The sequence below is a fragment of the Rhinoderma darwinii genome, chromosome 3 (genome assembly GCF_050947455.1).
Source record: "Rhinoderma darwinii isolate aRhiDar2 chromosome 3, aRhiDar2.hap1, whole genome shotgun sequence".
NCBI classification, from domain to species: Eukaryota; Metazoa; Chordata; class Amphibia; order Anura; family Rhinodermatidae; genus Rhinoderma; species Rhinoderma darwinii.
Window position 1 is genome coordinate 26,369,208 of NC_134689.1, and position 27,701 is coordinate 26,396,908.

Consider the following 27,701-nt stretch of genomic DNA (forward strand, 5'->3'; position numbering starts at 1 on the left):
ACACCCACAAATAAAAAGGAAAAGTTTCTGATGCTTACACTAGTAATTGGCATTGTAAAAAAAAAAAGAAAATGCCGTGTCTGCACCAAAAGGGGCAAAAGGAGGGATACTCTGTATCATTGCCCTGATTGCCCGTCCCTGCCACCCCTGTGTCTGATTGAATGCTATAAAACCTACCACACTAAGGTCCGCTTTTAAATTCCATCAGCAACTTTAGAAATATATGCCATCATTCTTTTATTTATTTTTCTTATTTTGTGTTTTCATACAAACGTAGCCACTTAAACTGATGAGGGTGGGTGGAATAACTTTTGCTTTCTGGTAAAAAAAAATTTAAATGCCAATTTTCCAATAGACCCCTCTTTGAATACTATAAGTGGTGTACTTTACTAAGTGGAGTACTTTTAAGGTCACTTGATGTTCTTACTCCTTAGGTGGAATGCAACGACCGTGTGGCACCATAAAATGGTTCATGCAAAAAACGCAACTTGAACGATAAAAGGTACATGTTTGCCTCTGGGCGTCATAACATGGCCAAAAAGCGGGTTACATGCACAACTGGGGTATCTTTTTGCTCAGCAGAAGTTGCCGTATAGTTAATATGGTGATTTTTTACCATGATGTGTGGTGTGTGCAAGAAAAATGCCGCCGAGTTGACACCAAAGTAAAAAAAAAAAATGTGAATTTAAATTTTTTGGTGTCATCCTCTAGCAAAATTAGAAACAACATTTAAAGTGACAATTTTCTGATACACCCCTTTTTGAATACCTTAAGTGGTCTACTAAATGGTGTACATTGCTGGCCACTTTTGATATTTTGGTACCACAGGTTTAGCACAAACGCAGTGTGGTGTGATGAAATGGTTCATGCAAAAAATGCCAACTGAAAGTAAATAGGGGCATCTGTGATTCTGGATGCTATAACATGGCGAAAAGGAAGGGTTGCGCAAATTTTTGTGGTATCCTGAAACTTAGGAGAAGTAGCCTACTGTGTTTTAGGCCTTGATTAAAATGTTCTACAAATTTAAAAAGGCAAAAAAAATAGCCAAAATAAAAAAAAAAGTGATTTTTTTCCCCCCACTTTTTGCGATCAATTGTTTGTTTGTAATATAAAATATCTGTTACGTATGTAGTAAAACTATATATTTTTTGAAAGGGATTTTTTTTCCCTTTTCTTTTTAGAACAAAAGGTTACGTTATCCAAAGTAGTTTAACAGTTCTGACAGTTTAAATAATGTATGGCAAAACTTTAAATTTAGGCCTGGTCATTGAGGCATCGATAACCCTTGGTCCTGAAAGGGTTAATCAGAGCTTCAACAAAGACACCAATGATATACAACCTCAAGATAACATAAGAAAACACAATTTGAGTTGGCCAAACAGCATGCGGCAGACTCCCCAAACACATGGAAGAAGGGTCCGTGGTCAGGGGAGACTAAAATAAGACGTTTTGGCCATCGTGGAAAACAGTTTGGGCAGAAACCCAACGTTTCCCATCATCCCAAGAACACCATGCCCACGGTGAAGCACGGTGGTGGCAGATTCATGCTGTGGGTAGATGCTTTTTACCAGCAGGGACTGCAAAATTGATCGGAATTAAAAGCAAAGATGGATGGTAGTAAAATACAGGGCATACTAATAAAGCCACACTGGAGGGGTTTAATCCTTTCAGAACCAGACTAATTTTCGTTTTTAGGCTTTACCCTTATTTTTTCATTGCCGCAGACATGAGGGTTTGATTTTTACAGGGACAAATTGTTCTAATGGCACCAATTTTATGTGTTAGATGTACTGGGAAATAGAGAAAAAAAAAAAAAAGGTATTCCGAATGGGGTTCTGGCTGTTTTGCACATGGGACCTTTTTTTTCACATTTGAAGCAGAGAGATCATTGGCAGCTTTCTGTTGAAATGAACCACATATACGCAGATTAAGCAGAGAGCTGGGATTTGTGTAGTGTTAAAACCTTGGTCTCTACCGCATCACTATAGGAATAGGCGTGTTATTTCTATGGAAGGAGACGAGTGACTACCGGATACCTATAGGGACACTTCTGCATTGGAGCTCCATTAGGGGCTGACTTGTCAGATTCCGTTTTTGCCGGACAAAATAGAGCAGCATACAGCGCTATTCTATCAGTCAAAATTACTGAGATCTGGCGGGACCAATAGGTTTCAATTGTTTCAGTTATGGACCCTAGCGTGGAATTGGGAAAAAAAACAAAAAACCAGCAGTTACGCCATTTTCTTATGGGTTTCTTTTTTACGGTGCTCAATGTACAGTGAAAATGACATTTCCTTTATTCAGCGGGTCACTACGATCACGGTGATACCAGATTTATATCGTTTTAGTACAGTAAAAATACATAACTTATATTTCTGTGTGCAGAGCTGTGTAAGGAGTCTTTCTATGGGGAAAGATGTCGTTTTTATTAATACCATTTGAGAATGTCGGTCATTTCAATCACTTTTTATTAAATTTTTTGTGGGGGTTGAAGTGGCAAAAAAACAAACTGCGATTCGGCCATTTTGACCTTTATCCCCGCTACGACGTTCCCCGTATTGGATAAGTATTTTTAAATTGTTATAGTTCGGGCATTTTTGTACGAGGGGATACAGAATGTGTTTATTTATTTTTTTTTAAACTTTTTTTTTCACTTTTATTTAGCTCCCCTAGGTGCTTGAACCTGCGATCATTAGATTGCTTATGCCATAGGCTGCAATATTACAATATTGCAGTCTATGCCAATAGCATTGCACTAATTTTGAGACCTGCCATAGGCAGGTAACAGGAACCTTCCTATAACAGGACTGGTAGCGTTCACAAGGCTCCCAGCTGCTCTAGGAGTACACCGGCTCCCGCTGTGTTGGAGCCGGTGACCGGCACTGAAGTTAAAGGGGCAGCAAAAACCCCTCAGATGCCGGTGGTCACATCAGACACTGGCATCTGAGGGGTTAAATGTTCGATCAGAAATGTTTAAAGCAAGCATTGCCGCCGGGTCCCTGCTGTGTAACACAGCTGAGATCCGGCACCCGCTCTGCTTCTGAGCGGGTACCATCTTTAAATACCCTTTCCCGACGTAAATAGGCATGTTAGTGACGGGTGAGGGTTAAAAGGGAAATATTTAAAGGTCTTGGAATGGCCTAGTCAAAGCCCAGACAGCAATCCAGTTGAGAATCCTTGGCATGATTGAATCTGTGGAGCCACCTTTTCTGCAATTACAAAAGTACTGACTTTCAGGGGGTGAATACTTATGCACAGTCATCTCCTTTTTTTGTCCGGTACGGTGTAAAAAAATTAAATAAATTATCGCAACTTTAAGGTGGTCGGCATGTTGTGTAAAATCAAAATGGTAAAAACCCCCAAAAACACAGGAAAATCATCAAGGGCGTGAATACTTTCACAACATACTGTATTTTTACAATGTTTTCCCCATTTGTAAACACATTGATAGCGTTGCTCCAGCAATCCACTGTTCTCTGGAAACCAGCAAGACTCTGAATTTAGCTTCAGACATAAAAGAAATCATGTAACTCCCGATCAATCGAAGATGACAAGCAAAGTATTTACATAGACGACGCATTGTTCGTGTATATTTAACAGTAATGCTGTACTGTTATTTTTGGAGGGTTGTCTGGTTCAGATAACCCTTTCATGTTCTCCCTCCCCTTTTAATATCGCGGAGCGCTTATACAATAAGCAGCTCTCTCTTAAAGGGGTTTTCCCACCAGGGACATTTGATATGCCATAAATGCCAGATAGGTGCGGGTCTGAGCTGGGACCTGAATCTATCTGTAGAACGGGTGCCCCTAAAGCTCCCCCTCTCTCGGTTCCCAACGCCTCCCGATTACATGAACGGAAAGTCCAAAAACAGTGTAGCACATTGAACTACGCTGTTTTCGTAACTGCCATTCACTTCTATGGGTTTTCCGGATTACATGGCTGGAAATTACAAAGTGGACTGGGAGGTAGTGGGAACCAAGAAAGTTAGAACGGGGATTAGGGGGCCCCAGGGGTGGGACCCGCATCTACCTGACATTAATGGCATATCTTGTAGATCGGTCATAAATGTCCGTGATGGGCAAACCCCTATAATGCCGCTTCTCCCTAAAGCAAATGAGCATTCAGCTCTGATAACCGCAGACCACACTGCAAACTGCTAGTCACTTATGCCCTAAAATACATAGTTACACCTCATGCACACTACCGTGTGCGCTGGCCGAGTCCCATCAGTGATCCGAGGAAAGATGGAACATGTCCTATCTTTCCTCGGATCGGAGACTGACCATTTTTCACGGATCCGATTTACCTGCTAAAGTGAATGGGTCCGTGAAGACTATCGGGTGCCACTCGGATGCTGTCAAAGACAGCCTGAGTAGCACAACGGTTGTGTGCATGAGGCATAAGGGTATGTTCACACGGGCTATTTTCGGCCGTTTTTCAGGCCGTAAATGTCCCGAAAAACGTCTGTAGGCGTTCTGCTTCCGATTTTTCAAACATCTGCCCATTGATTTCATTGGGAAATACGGAGTCCTGTACCGAAAAAGACGCCCTGCAAAAAACGGCTGTTTTCCCTTGACGTTTTTTGTTCATTGTGTGAACATACCCTTAGTGTTATTCACAGAACAAGCTTACTATCAACTGTATATTGATCAAACCTGGGAAGGGGAGGAGCCATACGGGACAAGGCGAGTCAGATTTGACAAATTTTGTCTCACTATTTTCTCAAACTGGATAGTGCTGTGAGGTTTTGGTACATTAGCAAACGGCTCATCGCTATCGGAATCCTCTGTTTCGGAGCGGTCATCTGCAAGCGGTGCGGTTCTGGCCTTTCCCTCATTTGCTGCCAGTGTCACAGGCTGTTTGGCACCTCTGGATGGTGTTTTCAAGATCGACGCAGTGAGACTACTGGCTGGTTTCTGGCAAAAACAAACAAATAGTTGTCCATGGTGAACACAATAATTATAGACCATTAACACATTTACAGGGATCGGAGAGACATGAAAGGTGTTTGTCTGATCACAAACCCCCCCTTTAACATTGCGGCTGCAGCAGCGATTAGATAATCGCTACGGGACCAAGAAAGAGACGATTTTGCCGTGTGAAGTCACGGCTAGCCAGACGATTCCTAAGCAGTGTCTGCTTCAGGGGCAATCTAGAATTACACGGCAGCCAATGAATGTATGACTTTCCATGTAAGACATTAATGGTCTGTGTTACAGCGAGAGCCGCTGCTTGTCGACATCCATGTGTCCCCATAGAGCATATGGACAGGGGTTGTCCTGATGTGAAAACCCCTTTAACACAAGCGGCAATTCAATTGCGCATAGTCAATACCTCCGCCTCTTGATTGTCATCACTATCAGAGTCTTCGGTTTCTGAAGTGTCATCTGCGGTTGTTGGTGCTTTCGGTAAGTTTCCCGCCTTACTAGCAGCTGCCGTTGCTCTCAATGGTTTCACGGGTTGGGTTTTCTTATTTGGGGAGAGCTGCAGGGTATAATGTACATTTCTATTTTAGACACGACTTCATAGAATATATACAGACAAGCTGGTATTAGAGTGAATATCATAGATCCTCATCACTATCAGAGCTGTCAATTTCGGAGCTTTCAGCTACTGCTGTTTCCAGTAGGGTTCTGGTCTTTCCAGTAGCAACACACACGCACGCACGACCATACCTCGGCCGCCGGCTCCTCATAGCTATCAGAGTCGTCTGTTTCTGAAGTGTCATCTACATGGGCAGGCAGTGGGGTTCCGGTATTTGGTGTAAGTGATGTAGCCTTTGGCTGTTTTGCACATGGAACTGTTTTTTTCGCATTTGAAGCAGGGAGATCATTGGCAGCTTTCTGTTGAAATGAACCACATATACGCAGATTAAGCAGAGAGCTGGGATTTGTGTAGTGTTAAAACCTTGGTCTCTACCTTATCCCTATAGGAATAGGCGTGTTATTTCTATGGAAGGAGACGAGTGACTACCGGATACATATAGGGACACTTCGTCCCTCTTCACATCTGCGTCAGAGCTCTGTTGGGGCTGACGTCAGAGTCTGTTTTTTGCAGGACAAGATAGATCATACAGCGAAATTATGTCAGTCAAAATAACGGAGAACCGGCGGGACCAATAGGTTCCGTCTGATGTTGATGGTTTCGGTCATGCAACGGACACTAGCTTCCAGTATTCTGATCAGTTTTTCACTAGGTCAGAAATCAGGGTAAAGTTAAACTAACTATAGCTAGAAGATTGGCTGCATATCCTAAAGAACCTACCAATAAACTACAATATGGATAGTGGCTATTTGGAATCCAAGACCATATATATTCTTTAACAATTTTACCACGGGTGCTTTTACCTCTGACTCACTATCCGAGGAGTCACTGTCCTCCGAGCCTTCAGGCCCAGGCTTAGAAGCCAGGGAACTAGCGGGTTTTGCACGAGACACAGGGGTAGCTCCTTTCTTTGGCGATGCCGTGGTCTTCGATTTCTGCAAAAAAAAAATAAAAAAAAATCCAGATTGAGAATTCTAACGAGATAGAATTATTCTCTACTCAATGTGCAGAAACATCCACAGTAACTAACTAGTGTACCAATTCTTCACGGCTTAAGTCATGTGTAGAATATCTCTCTCTCTCTCTCAGGAGCCCCCTCCCTCTTAAACTTTTTGATTCTGCGGTTGCTATTTACCACAGCATCTAAGGGGTTAAACAGCCAGCATGTGAGTTAAGGATCAGCAGCCGGTACCCACTGCTAATGGGGCTGACAGCTTCTTTGCCCGTGCCATCACCTCGATGTAAACCTAGGTCAAGGAGCAGAAGTCCTCCCCACGAAGTACAGTAATGTCGTGATGCGCGACAAGGGCTTAATCTGTCATTTATGAAATCCATCGCAGTTTCACAATATTCTAGGGTTTACACAGACCCTCCAGTTAACATTTATGGAGCAAATCCAGAAAGCACCAATTATTTCCATGGCATTACATCGGCTATACATGGCATTTGAAATCAATGACTTATGAATTACAGAAATCTCAAACTTGCACAATATCATGGACCCTTTGTTTTGTTCTGGGAAAAAAAAAAAAAAAAAGTGCACCTCCGCTCACAAATTACTGAATTACAGAAAGAATCCCCCACAGAGTATATATACACTTGCGCCCTCTACAGGAGATTGGCAATATTAACTACAACGCAGGCAGCTATGGCTTAAAGTAGCTGTACAAGATTAAAACAGCAAAAAAAACTGCCGTTCTTGTCTATAGGCGGTGTCTGGTATTGCAGGTCAGCTCTATTTACTTGAATCGTGCTGACCTGCAACAGGCACTTCCATCTCCCCCAAAAAAATAACACATTTTTTTTTACACCCCATTTTTCAAACCACCAACAAATGATCAGTGTTTAAACAATCGCGGTAGAAGATCTAATGAATATCGAACATAAGGCAGTGTTCTACAGGAGTTACACAAACCGCGCGATATGAATGTGTGAACAAGCCTAAGTCACAGCGAGGAGTGACATTTTTGCATAGCGAAGGCTATCACTCAATTGAACAGTGGGCTAGACAGCAATGCCCTGTGTAGAGGTTACCATGAGTAGAATATACTGATCGTGCAGTGATACATGTTACGGAGACACAAGAAAGAGTTCTTATTGATCTTCATTCACACTGGTCAATTGTTGTTACAAAGGCACGGGAACTAGCAAAGCGTCATGATAATTGGCTAGTGTAAACCACTTTAGTCCTGTACATATCCCAACCTTACAGGACATGGACAATCAATTCTGCAGGGATTGTAGTGTCACCGTGCAGGCTATTGGTGGTCCTTGTCCTCATTATGCTTATTTCTTCTGGTTATAGCTCATACTAATAGCTCATACCTGTTTTATAGGTTCCTCCTCACTCTCCTCCTCGCTCTCTTCCTCACTACTTGAAGAACTGTCCGTCTCCGACATCTGCACAGTATGTGGGATTTGCACCTTTGTATTTGGGGTCGGAACACTACTTGGAGCTGTAGGTTTGAGAGACGATGGTGCCAACTGCAAATAAAGAAAAAACATTTTCTACACAATGGGTTAAAAACATAAGACACGTAAAGAAATCCTATTCTAATCGTTATGATTGGTGGGAGTCGGGCTGCTGCGACCTCCCTCTAATTCCAAGAGCGGTCTGGCTTCAGGCCCATCCATTAAAGCAGAGAGTTATGGGAACCATCATGTGCTTGTTTTTAGCAGATCCCATACTTTATATGGAGAAGGGGATACGAGTGATAAATTAATGGTAGTTCTAAGAACCTCTAAAGGTCATAACTCCCATGTAAGAAGAATGGGACCGCTCATATGCGTCCAGTACTCCATTGATGGAAGGGACAGGTATTGGCCTATTCTTTGGATCATATATATCCCAGTGTTAAGTTTCTGGTCACATCGTCAATGGGTTAGAAAGGTTTTAAATCACTGGCATGGATGTTTTTTTTGTTTCTTTCTGTCCTCAATTTACTTATTTCTACCACACGGTAAACAAACTACTTTATTCAGCGGGTTGTACACGATACAAAATTCATATTGTTTTCGTACGTTTTACTACTTTCACACAGTAAAAACAGTTTTTCCAAAATTTGTTTGCGTTTCCATATTTGAAGAGCTATAACTATTTTTCCGCCGATGCAGCTGTTCGAGGGCTTTTTTTTTGCGGGACGACTTGTAGTTATTACTAGAAGTCGTCCTGAGTACATGCGACTTTCTGATCACTTTATATCAGTGTTTTTTGAAGGCAGGATGAACAGAAAAAAGCAATTCTGGAATTGTTTTTTTACTTTAGCAGGTTAAATAACGTAATAACTTTATAGTTGGGGTCGTTACGGTTGTGGCGAAACCAAACCTTTTTTTGCTTTTTCATAATAAAGCATTTTGTAAGGGGAAAAGGTTTTTTTTTTTCCGATCGACTTCTTTTTTTAGTCCCACTAGGGAACTTCACTATAGTTTGATCGCTTTTATAATACACTGCAATACTTCTGTATTGCAGTGTATTATGCCTGTCAGCATCTGTTACGCCACACCTCTGGCTGGCATGGCCGAACAGGCGTTAACTAGAGGCAGACCTGGGGTCCTTTGTTGGACCCCAGGCTGCTATAGAAGTTATCGGCAACCTGCGATTGATCGCATCGCAGGGTGCCGGTGGGGTGAGAGGGAGCTCCCCCTCTCCAAAACCACTCAGATGCAGCGTTCGCTATTGAGCGCTGCATCTAAGGGGTTAAACTGGCAGATTTCAATCCGCCCGCTCGAGCAGTGCTGCACCAAGCCCTCAGCTAATTCCAGTACTGCTCCCAGCACCGCTACTTTATTCTAATGCATACGTCTTTTCACAGCGTTGCATCAGAATAAAGCCCGTTAGTGGCCGCCGTGAATAGGCATATTAGCAGTCACTAACGGGTTAAATAGTGTGAAATGTTTAAGTTTAATCAATAGCACAAAAAGTTATGGTCCCTTCAAAACATGCAATACCCGATACAGACAGACTTGGCGTTTGCTACTTTCTACATTATACCATCAATTCCTTTTGGCAAATAAAAATATCTACATAGCAGGTCAGACAGACACGGTCTTTAAAAAGGAGGAGCATTACCTCTTCCTCACTGTCCGAGTCCTCGCTGCTCTCATCTTCCGCGGTCTTGGCAGGAGTCTTCACTGCTGCAGTGCTTGTCTGCGATGCTGGCGTGGTAACTGTAGCTTTAATTATGGATTTCCTCTTTGCGGCTTTCACCTGTGATACTGGGGTCTTGGCAACTTTCACCTGAGAAGCTGCTGGGATGGGCACCTTCTGCTAGGTCAGAAAAGATAAGGAATATTAAAAAAGGATATAAAATACTGCAATCCTAGATAAGGAAGTAAAACATCTTCAAGCAAAGTTTGAATCTACATAAAAAGTAAGATGTAGAAGCGACATTGCACACGGCCGTATTACGGCTCCATACAGTCTTACACCCACAAACTTCCACGGATAATAAAATGAATAGTGTCAGTATTTCCCACATCTTCCTTTTCTCAAATCAAGATGTATAAGATTTTTGTTAAAATTATAGGCCCCTTAGCTGGAAAATCACTACAAAGGTTCGACAAGTAAGCCACATATAGCAATTCTGAGAATGCGGCATCTCAAAACCGCTGAGGTGTTTAATTCCAACCCATCGGCTGTACTGGCCACTACCATGAAGGCGGCTCCTCATTGCCCAAGGATCAGAAAGGCTCTAAAGGCACTGACACGGATATACTAATGACGCTGCAGACTCCATAGTGCGCGGGCTTGTCGCGGATGATGCACGTCATTGCAAACATGTGAGCCCTGCGGTTTTCCACAAGTTACTTTAGTGTTAGGGCAAGGCCACACCTAGTGGCCACGTCTCAGCTAAAAGCCACACCGGCATGCAGTTCTACCTCAAGTCAGTGCAGTTCTGGAATGGCTGTGTTTGTTGGTGCAATTATTGCAGGTAAAACCCCCGCTTAGTGTGGTCTTACCCTTAGCACTTTGGAGCGCAAAGAGATGACAGACTGTCTAGTAAATTCCTGTTAATCCAGTATGGGTCCATTAAACCAAATTTAGCACCTACAGAACAAGGCTTAAAAGCCATGTACACCTTTGTAAATAGATCAATGTGTTTTTAAGTAAAGTTCAAATTGACTTTTTACGATGCAGCTTCTAGGCATCCTGTATACTTAGAAGCTGTATCATTCGCCGACAATTCTGTCAGTTCATGTGAACCGACGGCTCAGAGGAGGACGGGTCCTGCGTGCGTCTGACACAAGATCCAGCAAATATCGATTGCGTCTAAGTTCATAACTTGCAGGACAAGCTCTCAGCCGAGCCGTCACTTCAGATGAACTGACAGAACCGTCAGTATAATTATACAGCTTCTATGTATACAGGATACTTAGCAACTGTATCCTAAACAGTAAAAAAATACATAGCCTTTAACCTGCATATAACATAAAAACAACATTGACTGAAATCGAGAACTTGGACCAGTAGTATGTAGGGATCAGTGCTCCTTACTGATCGTATCCCATGAATGTGAAGGACACAAATCACTACATACTCACAAACCCAAGGAAATTAGCAAATGTTTTTACCGGTTTCACTGGCTCCTCCTCGCTTTCGGATTCACTACTCTCTGAACTATCTCCCTTTACTGGTGTCACAACGACGGGATTTTTCTTCTTGGAGGCCTTGACACTGGATGGCGCTGGGACGCTTGGAGTCACAGTCACTGGCTACAGTGAGAAATATGAAGACAGACAAAATACATTATAACATCTATATACAGTGAAATCGTTAAACTAGCTCTTAACGGTCTGAAAAGTGCGCTAATCTGGCATGCAACAAAAACATCCCATGTCAGATTAGCAGATATAGGACATAAAAATCCTGCACAGGCATAAACTATGCAAGTGCAGAAACCACCGCAACCTGTAAATGGGCAGGCACCCCTCTCCTGGACGCAGAGGTCGCGCTGTGGACGTCACACAGGGAGTGAAAACCTTGTAATACACAATACTCAGAGCATCATTCCTTGGATTTAAAATAAGATTACATAATCTCGGAAGATATTTAGGCGGTGTTCACATCATCGTTCCTTTCCGCTCAGGGGTTCCGTCGGAGGTTTTCCATTAGGTTAACCTCTCAATGGAAGCCTCCGACGGAACCCCTTAGCGGGAAGAAACTGAAGTGAACCGGTTCTTAGAAATAAAAGGCTACGATAATTTTGGTTTTTAAAGGAGTTACAACTGATTTCTCTTCAGTGTTTGGATTTCAGTCTCATGAAACACCATGTTATCTTGTAGGCTCTGTTCACATTTGTGTCAGAGGATCAGTTAGGGGTCACCGTTGAGATCTGGCTGTGAATACCTGAAACAGTAGCGCAGTATGCTGCACTAATAAATCCATTAAAGCCACGGACACCCCGACAGGACCCATTAAAAGTCAATGACTTCCGTCGGTGTCCGTGGTGAAACAACCATCGCTTCCAGTTCTCTTGTGCTGCGCCTCTGACAGAGCAGAACGAAAAGACCCGACGCAGGGGTGAACATAGCTGTACTTCTGCTGCAGACTAGAAGGATTTCTGGATTACCAGATGCCAGATTGAGGGAACTTTCGTGTATACGGATTTACTAAGAATTTACATAGCTTTACATTTAAAAACACAACCTTAATTTGCAAACTCTATTTAGCACATTGGCCAATTGCTTTTTCTAATTTGTAATTCTTAAGTCTATATTATTGCGCTTATAATGCCAGCAGTGTCACATACAGGTGGGTTTTGAGGGTGGGGTATTTTACACTATCTAGCCATTGCTGCTGACATAATAGAGGCCCAAATAAGGATCTTTATTGGAAGGAAATGTACAAATATTGTGTGGTCATTGAATCAGGATGAAATCTCACTACATTTTCCAGTACTATGGGATACAATGAAAGATGGGGCCTTCTATTTACCTGATCTTAGACTGCTGGACTTGTACAACCCTCCGCTGACTGGATGATATGGCCAAATATTATCCCATGTGACCTTATGGATATTGTGTTACAAATAAAACATCATTGATGTCATGTTTACGTATGGCAGCAGCCACTCAAAAGGGTAAATGGATAACTTTTTTCATTTTAACCGCTTAAAGAGGCTCTGTCACCAGATTTTGCAACCCCTATCTGCTATTGCAGCAGATCGGCGCTGCAATGTAGATTACAGTAACGTTTTTATTTTTAAAAAACGAGCATTTTTGGCCAAGTTATGACCATTTTCGTATTTATGCAAATGAGGCTTGCAAAAGTCCAACTGGGCATGTTTAAAAGTAAAAGTACAACTGGGCGTGTATTATGTGCGTACATCGGGGCGTGTTTACTACTTTTACTAGCTGGGCGTTGTGTATAGAAGTATCATCCACTTCTCTTCACAACGCCCAGCTTCTGGCAGTGCAGCACTGTGACGTCACTCACAGGTCCTGCATCGTGTCGGCCACATCGGCTACAGATGATTCTGCAGCAGCATCGGCGTTTGCAGGTAAGTAGCTACATCAGAAGACAGAACTTTTTTTTAAGCCCCACCACCTTTGCTTAACTCCACCCATTTACTTGCCAAAAAATGTAACAGATCAGCAGGAAATGAGCCCCGTTCTCCGCAGGATTGAGAAGATTGTTTCAGGAAAATGTAGACTATCCTGCAGACCCAGTATTCGTGTGAGCATGTCCATCTCCCGTATACAATTTACCGTAATTTTCGGCCTATAAGACGCAATTTTTAGCAAGAATAAATCTTGCTAAAAAGTCCCTGCGTCTTATAGCCGGCAGTCACTGACCGCTTCCTTCCTGACCCATGGACCGGGGGGATGTTTGGAGCGGACATGCTGCTCTGCCAGGAACAGCAAGCGCACGGTTCCTGGCCGTTAAACTAGTTAAAGTGAGTCTGTCACCAGATATCTGTATTGAACCACCAACAGGCTATTATAGATTAAGCTAACCTGATTCGGACACGTATTATGTCTTTCCAGAGTGCCTCGTTTAAAGAGCGCGCATGGTTTTGCGGTGCATACGCCATATCCTAATCCGAACATGCGCAGTGTAATCTTTATGCTCATCTTTCTAATCAGCATTACTGCACATGCGCCGATTAGAATGTGGAATGCGCGCTCATTCACTACGGGGCCAGGCGTGAACTCGCCCAGTACGCTGTCTGGCACGTGGCAATCAAAATGAAGCAATGGGGGGGGGGGGGGGACTGGGAAATGAGGAGAGGGTGTTTGAGCAGCAGTGATGCCCTCGTTGCTCCAAAATGCTCATTTTCTATAAATACAAAAAGCTTTTTGTCTTCAAAGGAGGCACTCTGGAAAGACATACACGTTGAGTATCAGGTTAGCCTAATCTATAATAGCCTGTTGATAGTTCAATACGGACATCTGGTGACAGAGGGGGGGGGGGGTTTTCAGATGAAGGACATTTATGCCATCCACACGATATGTCAAATGTCAGATAGAAGCAGGTTCCACCCATCTCTGGAACGGGGTCCCCTAAACCCTGTTCTAGCTTTTTGTGCTCACGCTGCCTCCCGGCCACTTACTGATCACATGGTCGGGAGTTACGGAAATAGTGCAACTCGCTGAGCTACGCTGTTTCCGTAACTCCCATAGTAGTGAATGGCAGTTACGGAAGCAGCGTGGCATGCATGCTATTTCCGTAACTACTATTCAGTTCATATGGGAGTTACGGAAACAGGTACCAATAAAAACTACAGCTCGTCCGGCTAAAAATAAGCCCTCACACCGGTTAATCGATGAAAAAATATATATAAAAAAAGTTATGGCTCTCAGAATGTGGTGAAACAGAACACTTTAACAAATCGTTTTTTCTTTGTGGCAAAAAACTGCAGCGAAACTGCAAGAAAAAGACTACGTAAATACCCCTTTATTTCTGGGTTTACGGTTACTTTAACATTGCACAGTCGCGGATCCTAGCCCACCATTAACTAGCGAAAGTGGAGATCAATGACAAAGAGAATCTCTCTCTGGAGCACCCAACATGCCCATGAATTACACAGAAAGCCCATTGAGCTTCACGTCAGTCCATTTTCCCTTTAGTGTCACTGCAGGGGAATTGAACACTTGCTGCCAGGTTTCCTCACAGATCACAGCAGATTGCCGGGGCTTCCAACAGATAGACACTGTATTTAGTTTATTTTACAGGAACCACTTAAATAAAGAGGTATTGTCCATGGCAGAGAACCCCCCCCCCCCCTTCCCATGTGTCTTTATCCCCTCATTTATGCTTCAGATTTATAATCACCTGTTTCTCAATGTCGGTTTCATCGCTGCTCCCAGAACTCTCATTGACGTCCTTTTTAACCACGGCTTTCCCATTGGAAGCTGAAAGGGATTTTGCAGCGGCAGCTGATACTTTAGCAGCGACAGTCTTTGTCTAAGACAAATCAGAAAACCACGTTCTAATTTAACTAATGACTTGACCAGGCCACTATGATCAAATCACGTCCTGTGACATCGGTCTCAGGTATACAGCAGGAAAAGCTCCCAACGTATATGTTAAGCCGAGCACGTGACGGGTGTCTAACAGTGGCAACCGTCACCCTAGGCTAATCTGGCATCCACGTTATGTATAAGTCGTGAAAAGATCCTGATTTATACATTAAGTTTATGCCTGTGACAGATGCTATAACTTAGAATGCATCTCTTACTGCCAGGTTTGAGAAAAAAAAACACGCGTTTTGTTTTATTTACGTGATCTCTCTTTATTTTAAATAGCGCAGACTACTACGCTTTACCACACTGTATTTTATGCAATATACAGACCTATACCAGCCTACAACAGGCCAAAAGGACACTAATGCTACCCTGCATTTGTAATTTCAGCGGAGTTAGGCTTTAACCAAGTGAGGTATCTTTCTAGACTGCAGGTATCAAGCAAATATCAAATTTACAATGGCTTTTATCAGGCAATTTAACCGGTTAAGGACTAGGCTGTTTTACAGCTAAATGACCAGAGCAAATGTCACAATTTTGCTATGCGCTTCTTTAGATGACTATAACTCAGCAGGTGAATAAAGTTCATCTTTGAATTTTACACTTTTTAAAGGACAGATAGGGCTTTGTTTTAGTGGCATTTGTCAGTATATATCATTTTTATTTTTTTCTCTAAAGTGGGCAAAATTGGAAAAAAATGCAAGAATTTAGCAATTGCGCCAGTTTATGCTAGCATTTTTCACACACGGTATGGACCACGGACAAAATTAATCTCCTTTCACATTCTTCCACTTCTCCCGTGCATGGGGATACCAAATATGTGTGCCTTATTCACTGTGCGGGCATGTGCCAGGGCTTGGCATAAAAGGAAGCTTTTTGGCCTTTTCGGCCCAGGAATTTTGCATTTGATTTTAGAGCCGCGTACTGTTTTCTGGGGGGTGTAATGCTGCTGAAACATTAGAAACACCCCATAAATGACTTCATTCACACAAGTAGACCCCACAAGGTTTTCTTCAAGGGGTTTATCATATTTTTAGACAGTCCAGTTTTCTTCTGAAAGTTTCTTGAATAAGATGGATCAAAAAAAAATTTGCAATTTTTTAGCAAATGCGTCAGTTTATACCAGCATTTTTCACACACGGTATAGACCACGGCCAAAATTCATCTCCTTTCACATTCTGCCACTTCTCCCGTGCATGGGGATACCCAATACATGTGCCTAATTTATCACATAGAGATGTAGGAGGGCGGACGATAGAAGAAGCTTATTTCCCAAATCGCTTTTTTTCAAAGCTGGTTTTACAAAACTCAGAGTTTCTATAACACGTCCAAAATATCTGCTCTTGAAGCAGAAATCCCAAAATATTCATCTAGGGGTATAATGGGAATTTATTTTTTTGGGTTTTCTAAAATAAGAAATTGCAGGTTTATGCAAATGGAGCTCTCCAGCAGATGAACTTTAGAGAATATGCAAACATGACATCCACCCCCCACCCATTCCCTCCCTCACCCTTGGAGTAAAATCAGGGGAAAAATAAAAAAGTAATGTAGGGCAAATATATTTTCAACGAATTAACTAAAATCTAATAATGCAGAACAGTGTGGTATTTTTTAAAACATGGCTCAATGCACAGGCCTGGTTGCGAGGGACATGAGGGACAGAAATATCGGGAATCTTTGCGGTGCCCGTCTTTTCTGCAGACGCGGCACTTTTTCTGAGGGTTGCTTCTGGTTGGTGTTGGGGGAATCCGACTGATGAAGTGTCTTTCAGTCAGTCGCGTGACATCCTCAGACTGGGGGCATTCTCGGGTGTCCTGAACATCAAATATGAGGCCTTCAATAATTTTCTCCTGGAAATCCAGGTATGTGTCTCTGCCTCTTTTTTTTGTAGAGCACAAATGAGTTGTGGATGGCCACCTGTAACAAATAAATGGCCACCTTTTTGTACCAGGTTTTAGTTTTGCGTTTTACTAAATAGGGCTGTAAAACCTGGTCGCTTAAATCCACCCCCCCCCCATGTACTTGTTATATTAGGACACTCACTGGTTTGTGCTTGTCCGATGTTGCCCCCGTTTCCCTCACTGCCACTGTTCCTGCGGTATGAATCGTGCTTAGCACATACACGTCTTTGCGATCCCTGAACTTGACCGCTAGCAATTCCTCAGATGCATAAGCACAGGAGTCCCCCTTTACCATGCGCTTCCCCACTAATTGCTGTGGAAAACCAATTCGGTTTTTGCGCATGGTACCACATGCCCCAGTCCTTGCAGCATGCAAATGCCTAAACAGGGGCACACTGGAATAAAAATTCACAGTACAGGTGGTACCCTTTGTGAAGCAGAGGCTGCATTATCTCCCACACGATCTTACTGCTGGTGGAAAGATCAGGGGGGCATCCAGGAACATTTATTGTGCGGTCCCGCCCTTCATAAATCCTGAAGGCGGTGGTATATCCTGACCCGCTTTCACACAATTTGTAGAGCTTAACGCCATATCTTGCCCTTTTGGAAGGTAGATATTGGCGAAAGCGAAGTCTGCCATGAAAGTTGAGGAGGGATTCGTCCACACTTACATTCTGCTCAGGGGTGTAGAGTTGCAGAAATAAATTATTGAGGGAATTTATTAGCGGTCTTATTTTGAACAACCGATCCCGGTTTGCATCGGTACTTGGGGGGGCCTGTGCGTTGTCATTGAAGTGGAGGAACCTCATTATTGTCTCATAACGAGACCTGGGCATTACTGCAGAATATACTGGGGTGGCTTGGGCGGGTCTTGTTGACCAGTAAGACCTAATGGAGGGCTTTTTGACAATACCCATATTTAGGGTGAGCCCCAAAATTTATTTTAATTCCTGCAAATTGGTGGGCGTCCAATCTCTGGCATGGGTGGATGAAGGTTTCTGCCTTATATATTGAGTGGCATATAAATTTGTTTCGTGGACAATCTGATTTAGGATGTCGTCCGTTATAAATAAATGGAAGTAATCCATTTGGACAAAATTTGTATTGTCCACGGTTATGCCAGGAGTGGCAGTAAATCCGTGGATTCTAGGCCCAAAAGATGGGGCAGGTGCCCATACAAGAGCCTGGACTGAAGGGACCAGGCTGTCCCGTGCTACAGCGCTATTTGACCCTGCGCGTTCATGTTCTGCAGATTCAACTGCATCAGGGACAACGTCCCCTGAAGATGAACCTGAAGTGACGCCGTCATCGTCACTACCTAAAACAGGTTCCATCTCTGACGCTATCTCTGATGCGGTCTCCGACTCAGACCACAGCATGGCGTATGCCTCCACGGCGCTAAACAACTTCCTCGCCATAACGTAACTAACACTAACTAAACAAATTTTTTTTTTTTTTTATAAAACACACAAACTAACTGCTATATATATCTACACTACCGCTAACAAAAAAATAAACCGCTATTGCTATATATATTATATATATGTGGATATATATATAATTATATACTCCCTACCTGCCTATTCTAATAGAATAAAAGATAGAAAGGTAGGTAGATAGATAGAAAAAAAAAAGATAGATGGATAGATAGATTTCTATCTATACAATCTATCTATACAGAGAATGTTTTAGAGTGTAACTGTATTTTTTGTGTAACTGTAACTGTAATCTTCTGGCAGCAATTCTCCCGAGTCTCTTCTTCTCCTCAAACTGAAACAATGTTTGAGGAGAAGAAAAGAGGCAGGAGATTTACTGCCAGAAAAGTCAAAATAAAACAAATGTGGTCGCTGTGATAGGTTTTCACGGCGACCACATGTTCAGGGACCATCAGATTGGTCCCTGATACTCTGCCCAGTGCCCAGAGCTGTTGGTAACAGCGTGGGCACAGGGCTGTGTGCACGCGATCGCGTGCACACTGCTTACTATGCAGAAATGCATGTGATCGCTGTGATTGGTTGTCACAGCGATCACATGTTCAGGGGCCAAAAGATTGACCCCTGACATTCTGCCCAGTGCCAGCTAGGGCATAGAGCTGTGTGCACGCGATTGCGCGTGCACAGTCTCTGAAGTGCCGCCGTAAATAGTCTATACGGCGGACTTTAGAGACCCTGACCGCTGGCCGTATAAATAACCTTTTAAACCTGTTAAAGGAGTTATCCAGGATTAGAAAAATAAAGGGTCTACTTCTTCCCCAAGAAACAGCATCACTCTTGTCCATGGGATGTTTCAAATATTGTACCTCTTTTCCATTCAACCGCTTTAACACAGCTTCAAGCACAGGGAACCATTCGGACTAATTTGGTAACTGTATAGACTGTACAGAACGGAGGCCAATGGAAATAAGAGCCGGTAGGAAATCTGTGAGTTAAAAAGAACTGCATATGTAAATTGGTCACTTACACGTTTCGCTGCCTTAGAGTCCATGGGTGATATGGCGCTCTTCAGGTCTGCTGCTGGGGTAGGCTTTACAGGGGTTTCTATAGGATAAGTGAACACAATCAAGATCTAATTAAAACCTGCATTGACAAACTTGAAATACAGTAGTGTTTTTAGTGATGCCAGCAAGATCCAACTAGTAGCAACATTCACTCAATGCATTGACTTGTGTAGAAAGAACTTGTACGGTTTTGCTCATAGATTACACAGGAAATCGGCAACAACTTTACAAGTAAATATTTAAAATCTCATCTTGAAAGGAGTGGCGCCAAAAATTATAAAATAGAGAATGACCATATACATAATAAAACCAATGTGGCCCACCACGTATACTGTCTAAGGTTTATGTGATGGTGGGAAACGTGGCCAGGAAAGCAGGCAGTCTTGATGATTTTGCAATGTACAATGCTAGAAGCCTCTCATACAAAACTCCTTATGCCTAATGCATACAACTGTTGTGTGCGTCGGCCGGGTCCCATCTGTGATCCGTGTAGATAGGACATGTCCTATCTTTCCACAGACTGGATATTCGGGTAAATTTTCACTGACCCAATTCACCAGCTAAAGTGAACAGGTCCGTGAAAACTATCAGGTGCCACTCGTATGCCGTGGAAAACGGCCCGAGTGGCCCTCTGTCGTGTGCAACTGCACACAGTTGCCGATGTAGATGCCTTACAGTCTCCTAAGCTACCAGAGCAAGCTGGTTCATCATAGGCAGTACCCATAAAGCTTCTAAGCTCCTGAAGCTTAAAGGAACAGTCACCACAAAAAATTTTCTCATGTCAGTTTAATGTTAGTGTTTTATTAAAAACGTTTTTAATTATTTGTGTTTGTGTGTTACTTTTTTTCTATTTTTTCACTTTTTCTTCCCTATGGGGGCTGCCATTTTTTTTTTCCATTTCTGTATGTGTCGATTAACGACACATACAGACATGGAATACGGCAGCCACAGTCCCATAGGGACTGCGAACGGGGCCCGTCCCATCCACTTCTGTGTACGCCGTCTGTGTGGGAACTGTGCATGCGCCGCTCCCACACAGTCCAATTTGAAATGCGCGCCGACCGGCGCCATTTTTCTGTGGACCGGAAGTCGCGGCCGGACAGTAAGATTACTACTTCCGGTCGCGGCTTCCGGACTTGTGCACTTGGACCAGCGGCAGCAGACGGAGCGGACGGGCCGGAGGGAGCTGCGGCGGCAGGAGCAGGTAAGAGATTTCTATGTATGTTCGGGTTTGTGTGTGTTTACTACTGTATGTAAACCTACTACACTGTGTTAGCTCAAAAAATGGCGACACAGTGTAGGCGGTTAGACCGTTCAATCCCCTCGTTTATCCCGGCACTAGCCAGGATAAAAGGAGGGGGGGATTCTCAGAGCTCACTAGAGCGAGTGCTTTTTTCTCAATTTTGCAGCAAAAAGCAATGTGGTTGCTTTACCACATGCAATGCTGCAATTTTGGGAATAGCTCCATCTAGTGACCAGCACTGGGAAATATTATAAATTAGAATCTAATTTATAATATTTCCTGACTCGTGAAAAAATAAAAAAGATTTGAACAATGTTTAATCACCTACACACTAAATGTTTAATTAAAAAAAAAAAAAACAACATGTTTTGCTGGCAACACATTCCCTTTAAAGGCATGGTGTCGCCCCAAAAACATGTTTTTTTTTTTAAATTTAAACATTTAGTGTGTGGGTGATTAAACATTGTTCAAATTTTTTTTATTTTTTTCGCGAGTCAGGAAATATTATAAATTTTTTCAAATTTATAATACTACCCATTTTTGGTCACTAGATGGAGCTAGTTTGAGCTAGTTCCCAAAATTGCAGCATTGCAACATTGGGTTAAAAGCTCTCGCTCTAGTGAGCTCTCAGCATCCCCCCCTCCTTTATCCTGGCTAGTGCCGGGATAAACGAGGGGTTTGAAAGGTTTAACCTCCTACACTGTGTGTCGCCATTTTTTGAGGTAACCCACAGTGTAGTAGGTTTACATACAGTAGTAAACACACACAAACACTAACATACATTGAAATCGCTTACCTGCTCCTGCCGCCGCGGCTCCCTCCGGCCCGTCCGCTCCCTTTGCTGCCGCTGTTCCATGTGCACAAGTCCGGAAGCCGCGACCGGAAGTAGTAATATTACAGTCCGGCCGCGACTTCCGGTCCACAGGAAAATGGCGCCGGACGGCGCCAATTTCGAATAGGACTGTGTGGGAGCGGCGCATGCGCAGTTCCCACACAGACGCCGTACACGGACGTGAATGGGACGGGAGCCGTTCACATTCCCTATGGGACTGTGGCTGCCGTACTCCATGTCTGTGTGTGTCGTTAATCGACACACACAGAAATGGAACAAAAAATGGCAGCCCCCATAGGGAAGAAAAAGTGTAAAAATAAGAAACAGTAAAACACAAACACACAAATGAATTTAAACGTTTTTATTACAGCACTAACATCTTTAACATATTAAAAAATTATTTGCCATGACACTGTTCCTTTAAGGGAAGGGTTGACAGAGGAGACTACTTAGGACAAACGCATCTGAGAAGTCCTAAAGTTTAGCTTTTTTGTTAAAATAACCTACTAAACACTATAAATGACACCAAGCACACATTTAACACCACCCCCCCTCAGCCACTACTTACTTTTTACCAATGCAGCTTTTGGTGGAACAAACTCCTCCTCGCTGTCAGAGTCACTGCTGCTTTTTGTCAAAGCTGCGGCTGGAGTCTCAGTAGCCACAAGCTTGTCACTTAGAGACGATGTGTCGATTTTCGGGGTGGCTTTCACTTTTGTTGCTGACTTTTTAGCAGAACTCATTTTCTTGGGTGTGACAAGCTCAGTTTTGACCTGGTCCAAAAGACAGAAGACATGAAATTAAGCCCATTTTTTTCAGTTTCTTAGTTGCTGTAAATGGTTAAATCAGTTGGGCAATAAAAAAAAAAAACACCAAGGAATGCCATTTGCTGAAAGGAGCTATTAATGTATATACCCAAAAGACAAACACACATTATATATTTATTAAAAAGTCCAGCAAGAATCCCTCAAGTTGCAAATTTTCTTTCCCAGATGAAGTGGTTTCAAAGGTTACACAACAGGAGCCGAGACCTGCAGATATTACAATGATGCCGACCTTCAAAACTTGTCATAGAAGACACGCAAGCAGAAGACGAGCCCTTCCATGGAGCTCCCTTCGGGGTAAACAGCTGGGTGGGAGTTGCTTCTCCAGGTGGAGAACATTGTCAGCACATATCACTTGCTCAAGATATTGTGGGCTCAGTGAGCAATAAATGTAGGGCGTGCTGCTCCATTCAAGGATGAGAATATCCCTTCCTTACCCTTTAATGAAGTATCATTGTAGGAATGAACACGTGAGCACACACGCATGGCACTTCTCCCAGAATAATAAGCAGAACCCAAGCTCCAAGTGTCCGCTCTGCTAGATGTAACTACGACTTCCTGAACAGTCAGAAAGGCGCATCTACCTCTCATCTGCATGACCCTGAGAAACAGAATAGAACCAGACACATTCTCTTCCGAGTGTCTGCATTTTAATAATGCAAAACTCAGTGACGAGGAAAGTCAGCGACTGGCTTGACAGGATGGATGGATATAAACTAGATCAAACTAGATCAAACTAGATGGCTCATGTCGTGGGAAAAAAATAAAATAAATGGACACAGAAAAGTAAAGAAAAGAAAAAAATATATATATGACCAGTCGACATGTTATGATCTATTCGTTCAAAAATACATTCCAAATTGTGATCATGTACAGACTGGACTGATATCAAATGCATAAAACCTATAAAAAAAAAACACCAGTCCTGTTCACCTGTACAGTGGGTGGGCCGGGAAATCCAGCCGAAACACGGACTGTTTTTCACTGCCAGACCTCAGTCGTGTACAAGAGCTGTCAGTCATTCACTGACAGCAAGTCTATTAGGCCCTCCTCTGGGCTTCCATAAGTGGCAGACCAGGAGGCCATTGTTAGCCACATAGCAACAATCAGCACCCCCACGATCACATTGGGCGATGCCAGACAGCTTCAAACGACAAAGATGCTGCAATCACTTGATCGGGGCATCTAAGGGGTTACTGGCAAGAAATCAGAGCAAGCTCCGTTCCCTGCCATTACAACAGGGTGTCAGCTGTAACATACAGCCGGGCTCCGGGTGCTGCCTTAATGGTTTAGATAGGCAACCACTCTGGATTTATCTTTCGACGACCTTGGAGAAGTTGAGTCCGATGGGAGAGGGCCACAAATGACAGCTCTTAATTCATGGTGGTTGATTGACTCCCCTGGTGCCCTGAACCGTGTGAAATTTGTGAAGGTTGAAAACTACTTCCCAACCAAATAGGCTGCCATCAGTCGAGATGGCGATCCATTGGCGGGGGAGAGAGAAACGAACATGAAGAATGGCTTGCAAAGCTTCCCACCAGAGAAGCTCCTGACAAACCAAAGAGGGTAGGAGGATCAACTTGGCTAGTGCGTTCTGAGATTTGTTCTAGCGAACGAGAATAGTCTTCTGGAGGGGCCCCTTGTGAAATTTTGCATATGGATCTGCATGCAGAACCGGATGGAAAAGGGAGCGTTCCCACATAGGAGTGACACCGCCTCCCGACTCTGAGGGACTTTATCTCGTCCACCAGAAGGTACACCTGGGCTGTCCTAGTGTTGAAAATCATTCACAGAAGCTTCCTTTAACCCCTTCCCCCTGCTGGCATTCTGGGCCCTAATGTCCAAGCCATTTTTTAGATTTTTCCATTGTCACATTCGAAGAGCTGTAACTTTTTTATTTTTGCGTCGGCATAGCTGTATAAGGTCTTGTTTTTTGCGGGACGACTTGCAGTTTTTATTGGTACCATTTGAGAGTAGATGCGACTTTTTGATCACTTTTTATCACATTTTTTTTAAGTCAGGATTAACAGAAAACAGCAATTTTTCCATTGTTTTTTATTTTATTTTTTACGGCGTTCACAGTGCGGGTTAAATAATGTAACAGCTTTATAGTCGGGGTCGTTACGGACGCGGCGATACCAAATATGTGTAACTTTTTTGCTTTATTGTAGTTTTTTTTAATAGTAAAGCATTTTGTAAGGGGAAAAGCTGGGTTTTTCATTTTTTTTTTAATTAACTTTATTAAACTTTTTTTTCTTTTTTACTAGTCCCACTAGGGGACTTCCCTATCCTCCGATCGCTATTATAATACACTGCAATACTTTTGTATTGCAGTGTATTACTTCCTGTCCGTTTAAAACGGACAGGCATCTGCTAGGTCATGCCTGCGGCATGATCTAGCAGGCATTCGCTGCAGGCAGACCTGGGGGTCTTTATTAGACCCCCGGCTGCCATAGAAGACACAGACACTCGGCGATTTTATCGCCGGGTGTCAGTGAGATGAGAGGGAGCTCCCTCCCTCTCTCCAAAACCATTCAGATGCGGTGCTCGCTATTGTGCACCGCGTCTGAAGGGTTAAACAGGTGAGATCGATACTAATATCGATCTCACCCGGCAGAGCAGGGACGCCCCCAGCCCTCAGCTGCTTCTGGCAGCTGAGAGCAGGGAGATTTCACGGCTCCCTGCTCTGTTTACTTTATTCTACAGCAGCGACGTAGTTTGGCGGCGCTCTAGAATAAAGCCCACTAATGACCGCCGTAAAAAGACGTATCGGCGGTCATTAAGGGGTTAAAAAAAAACCCAAATAACAAAAAAACAAACGTCCCCTATAGACAACCTTTCCAAATAAGTTATTAAGGCAGTGCGAATCCCAGGAGTGACGTAGCCAATAGGCCTAGAAGTTTGATGTCTGCCAAAGTAGCAATTAACCAAAGTGGAGACAGCTACAGAAGATACTCTGGAGAAAGAAACAGATTTCAATGAACACTATGTAATGCTTTACACTGCAGGTAAAGTGATCACTTATGAAGTGTCTCCTAGGTGATAACAGCTGATTGCAGGGATTACCAACAGTAGGATAGTCCACTCAACCCATTTAAAAGGGTTTGTCCCATGATAACCCATTTTTCAAGCGACGGTGTCTCCGTGATCAGTTGATCGCCGCAGTTCCGGCTTCAGAAGTTGCTGCAAGGACAACATGGTGGGTCAGTCAAGAGACTGTTCATTAACGGCTCTATGCTCTGGCTCATAGAAGGCTCTACGCTGTCCATATGCCATAGTACAGCCTACGGAAAGCTGCATGAAAAGGTTTATATATGAGTGCATAAAAAACTGTTTTGGTGATAGCACTGACATCGGTGTCTAAATGAGGGCAGCAACCTACATTAACCCCTTCCCTCTTTAGCCACTTTTGACCTTCCTGACAAAGTGAAACATGTCAGATTTGAGAAATGAGGCTCTATGTGGAAATAACTTCGGAATGCTTTCACCTATCCAAGAAATGCTGAGATTGTTTTCTCGTGACACATTGGACTTTATGTTACTGGCAAAATCTGCTCAATACATTCAGTATTTAATAGTGAAAAACACCAAATTTTAGCGAAAAATTGCTAACATTTTTATTTTTCTCAATTTAAATTTATCTGCTTATAAGACAGGCAGTTATACCACACAATTGTTGCTAATTAACATCCCCATATGTCTACTTTAGATTGGCATCGTATTTTGATCATCCTTTAATTTTTCTAGGACGTTACAAGGCTTAGAACCGTAGCAGCAATTTCTCACATTTTCAAGAAAATTTCAAAAGGCTATTTATACAAGGGCCGGGTCAGTTGTGAAGTGGCTTTGAGGGGCTTATATTAAAAACCCCCAATCACCCCATTTTAAAAACCTCACCCCTCAAAGTATTCAAAACCGCAATTTCTTAAAAAATTTCTTAACCCTTTAGACGTTTCACAGGAATTAAAGCAAAGTAGTATTTTTTGCAGAAATTCATTTTTAATCCAATTTTTTTTATAACAAAGTTTTACCAGAGAAATGCAACTCAATATTTGTTGCCCAGTTTCTGCAGTTTTAGGAAATATCCCACGTGGCCCTAGCGTGCTACTGGACTGAAGCACCGGCCTCAGAAGCAAAGGAGCACCTAGTGGATTTTGTGGCCTTATTTTTATTAGAATATATTTTAGGCACCATGTCAGGTTTGAAGGGCTCTTGCGGTGCCAAAACAGTGAAAATCCCCCAAAAGTGACCCCATTTGGGAAACACACCTCAAGGAAATTATCTAGGGGTAGTGAGCATTTTGACCGTACAGGTTTTTTACAGAAATTAGAATTAGGACGTGAAAATTAAAAACTAACATTTTTTCAAAGAAAATGTAGGTTTAGCGATTTTTTTTCTAATTTCCACAATGACTAAAGGAGAAAAAGCACCGCAAAATTTGTAAAGCAATTTCTCCCGAGTAAAACAATACCCTACATGTGGTAATACACGTCTGTTTGGACACACGGCAGGGCTTAGAAGTGAAAGAGCGCCATTTGGCTTTTGGAGATCACATTTAGCAGGAATGGTTTGCGGCGGCCATGTCACATTTGCAAAGCCCCTGAGGGGAAAAAAACAATGAAAACACCCAAACAAGTGACCCCATTTAGGAAACTACACCCCTTGAGGAATTCATCTAGGGGTGTAGTGAGCATTTTGACCCCACAGATGTTTCATAGAATTTATTAGAATTGGGTAGTAAAAATAAAAACAATCCTTTTTCTTCAATAAGACGTAGCTTTAGTTTAAAATTTTTCATTTTCTCAACAAAAAGGAAACAGAGAACCCAACATTTGTAAAGCAATTTCTCCTGAGTACAGCAATACCCCATATGTGGTCACAAACTGCTGTTTGGGCACACGACAGGGCTCAGAAGGGAAGGAGAGCCATTTGGAGTGCAGATTTTGCTTGATTGGTTTCTGGGCGCCTGTGGGACCAAAACAGTGGAAACCCCCCATAAGTGACCACATTTTGGAAACTACACCCCTCAATGCATTCACCTAGGGGTGTAGTGAGCATGTTAACCCTGCAGGTGTTTGTAGAAATTAGTGTGCCCTCGATGTTGCAGAGTGAAAATTAGATTTTTTCCATAGATATGTCAATATGTGGTGCCCAGCTTGTGCCACCATAACAAGACAGCCCTCTAATTATTATGCGGTGTTACAGTTTTAGAAACTCCCTACATGTGACCCTAATCTTTTGCCTGGACATTCGACCAGGCTCAGTAGTGAAAGAGTACTATGTATAATGGAGGCCTAATTTGGCAATTTACAAAGTATTGGTTCACAATTGCAGAGGCTCAGATGTGAAATAATAAAAAGAAACCCCTGAGAAGTGACCCCATTTTGGAAACTGC

The 27,701-nt window shown here is 42.9% G+C and overlaps 1 protein-coding gene across 4 annotated transcripts in view; it reads right to left on the bottom strand.

Annotated features, from left to right (window-relative positions):
- The window catches only part of TCOF1 (treacle ribosome biogenesis factor 1), an 89,501-nt gene that overhangs the window by 36,045 nt on the left and 25,755 nt on the right, over positions 1 to 27,701 (bottom strand). For 2 of the 4 annotated variants that reach the window (XM_075856163.1, XM_075856160.1), the window contains exons 5-14: positions 22,051 to 22,255; positions 19,371 to 19,447; positions 14,819 to 14,950; positions 11,116 to 11,256; positions 9,614 to 9,811; positions 7,870 to 8,028; positions 6,348 to 6,479; positions 5,676 to 5,843; positions 5,335 to 5,484; positions 4,656 to 4,916 (exon numbers count right to left, since the gene is read on the bottom strand). In XM_075856163.1, coding sequence (XP_075712278.1) covers positions 4,656 to 4,916; positions 5,335 to 5,484; positions 5,676 to 5,843; positions 6,348 to 6,479; positions 7,870 to 8,028; positions 9,614 to 9,811; positions 11,116 to 11,256; positions 14,819 to 14,950; positions 19,371 to 19,447; positions 22,051 to 22,255 — 1,623 coding nt within the window. The remainder of the gene's footprint in view (positions 1 to 4,655; positions 4,917 to 5,334; positions 5,485 to 5,675; positions 5,844 to 6,347; positions 6,480 to 7,869; positions 8,029 to 9,613; positions 9,812 to 11,115; positions 11,257 to 14,818; positions 14,951 to 19,370; positions 19,448 to 22,050; positions 22,256 to 27,701) is intronic. The other 2 variants (XM_075856161.1, XM_075856162.1) reach the window with 2 other exon arrangements.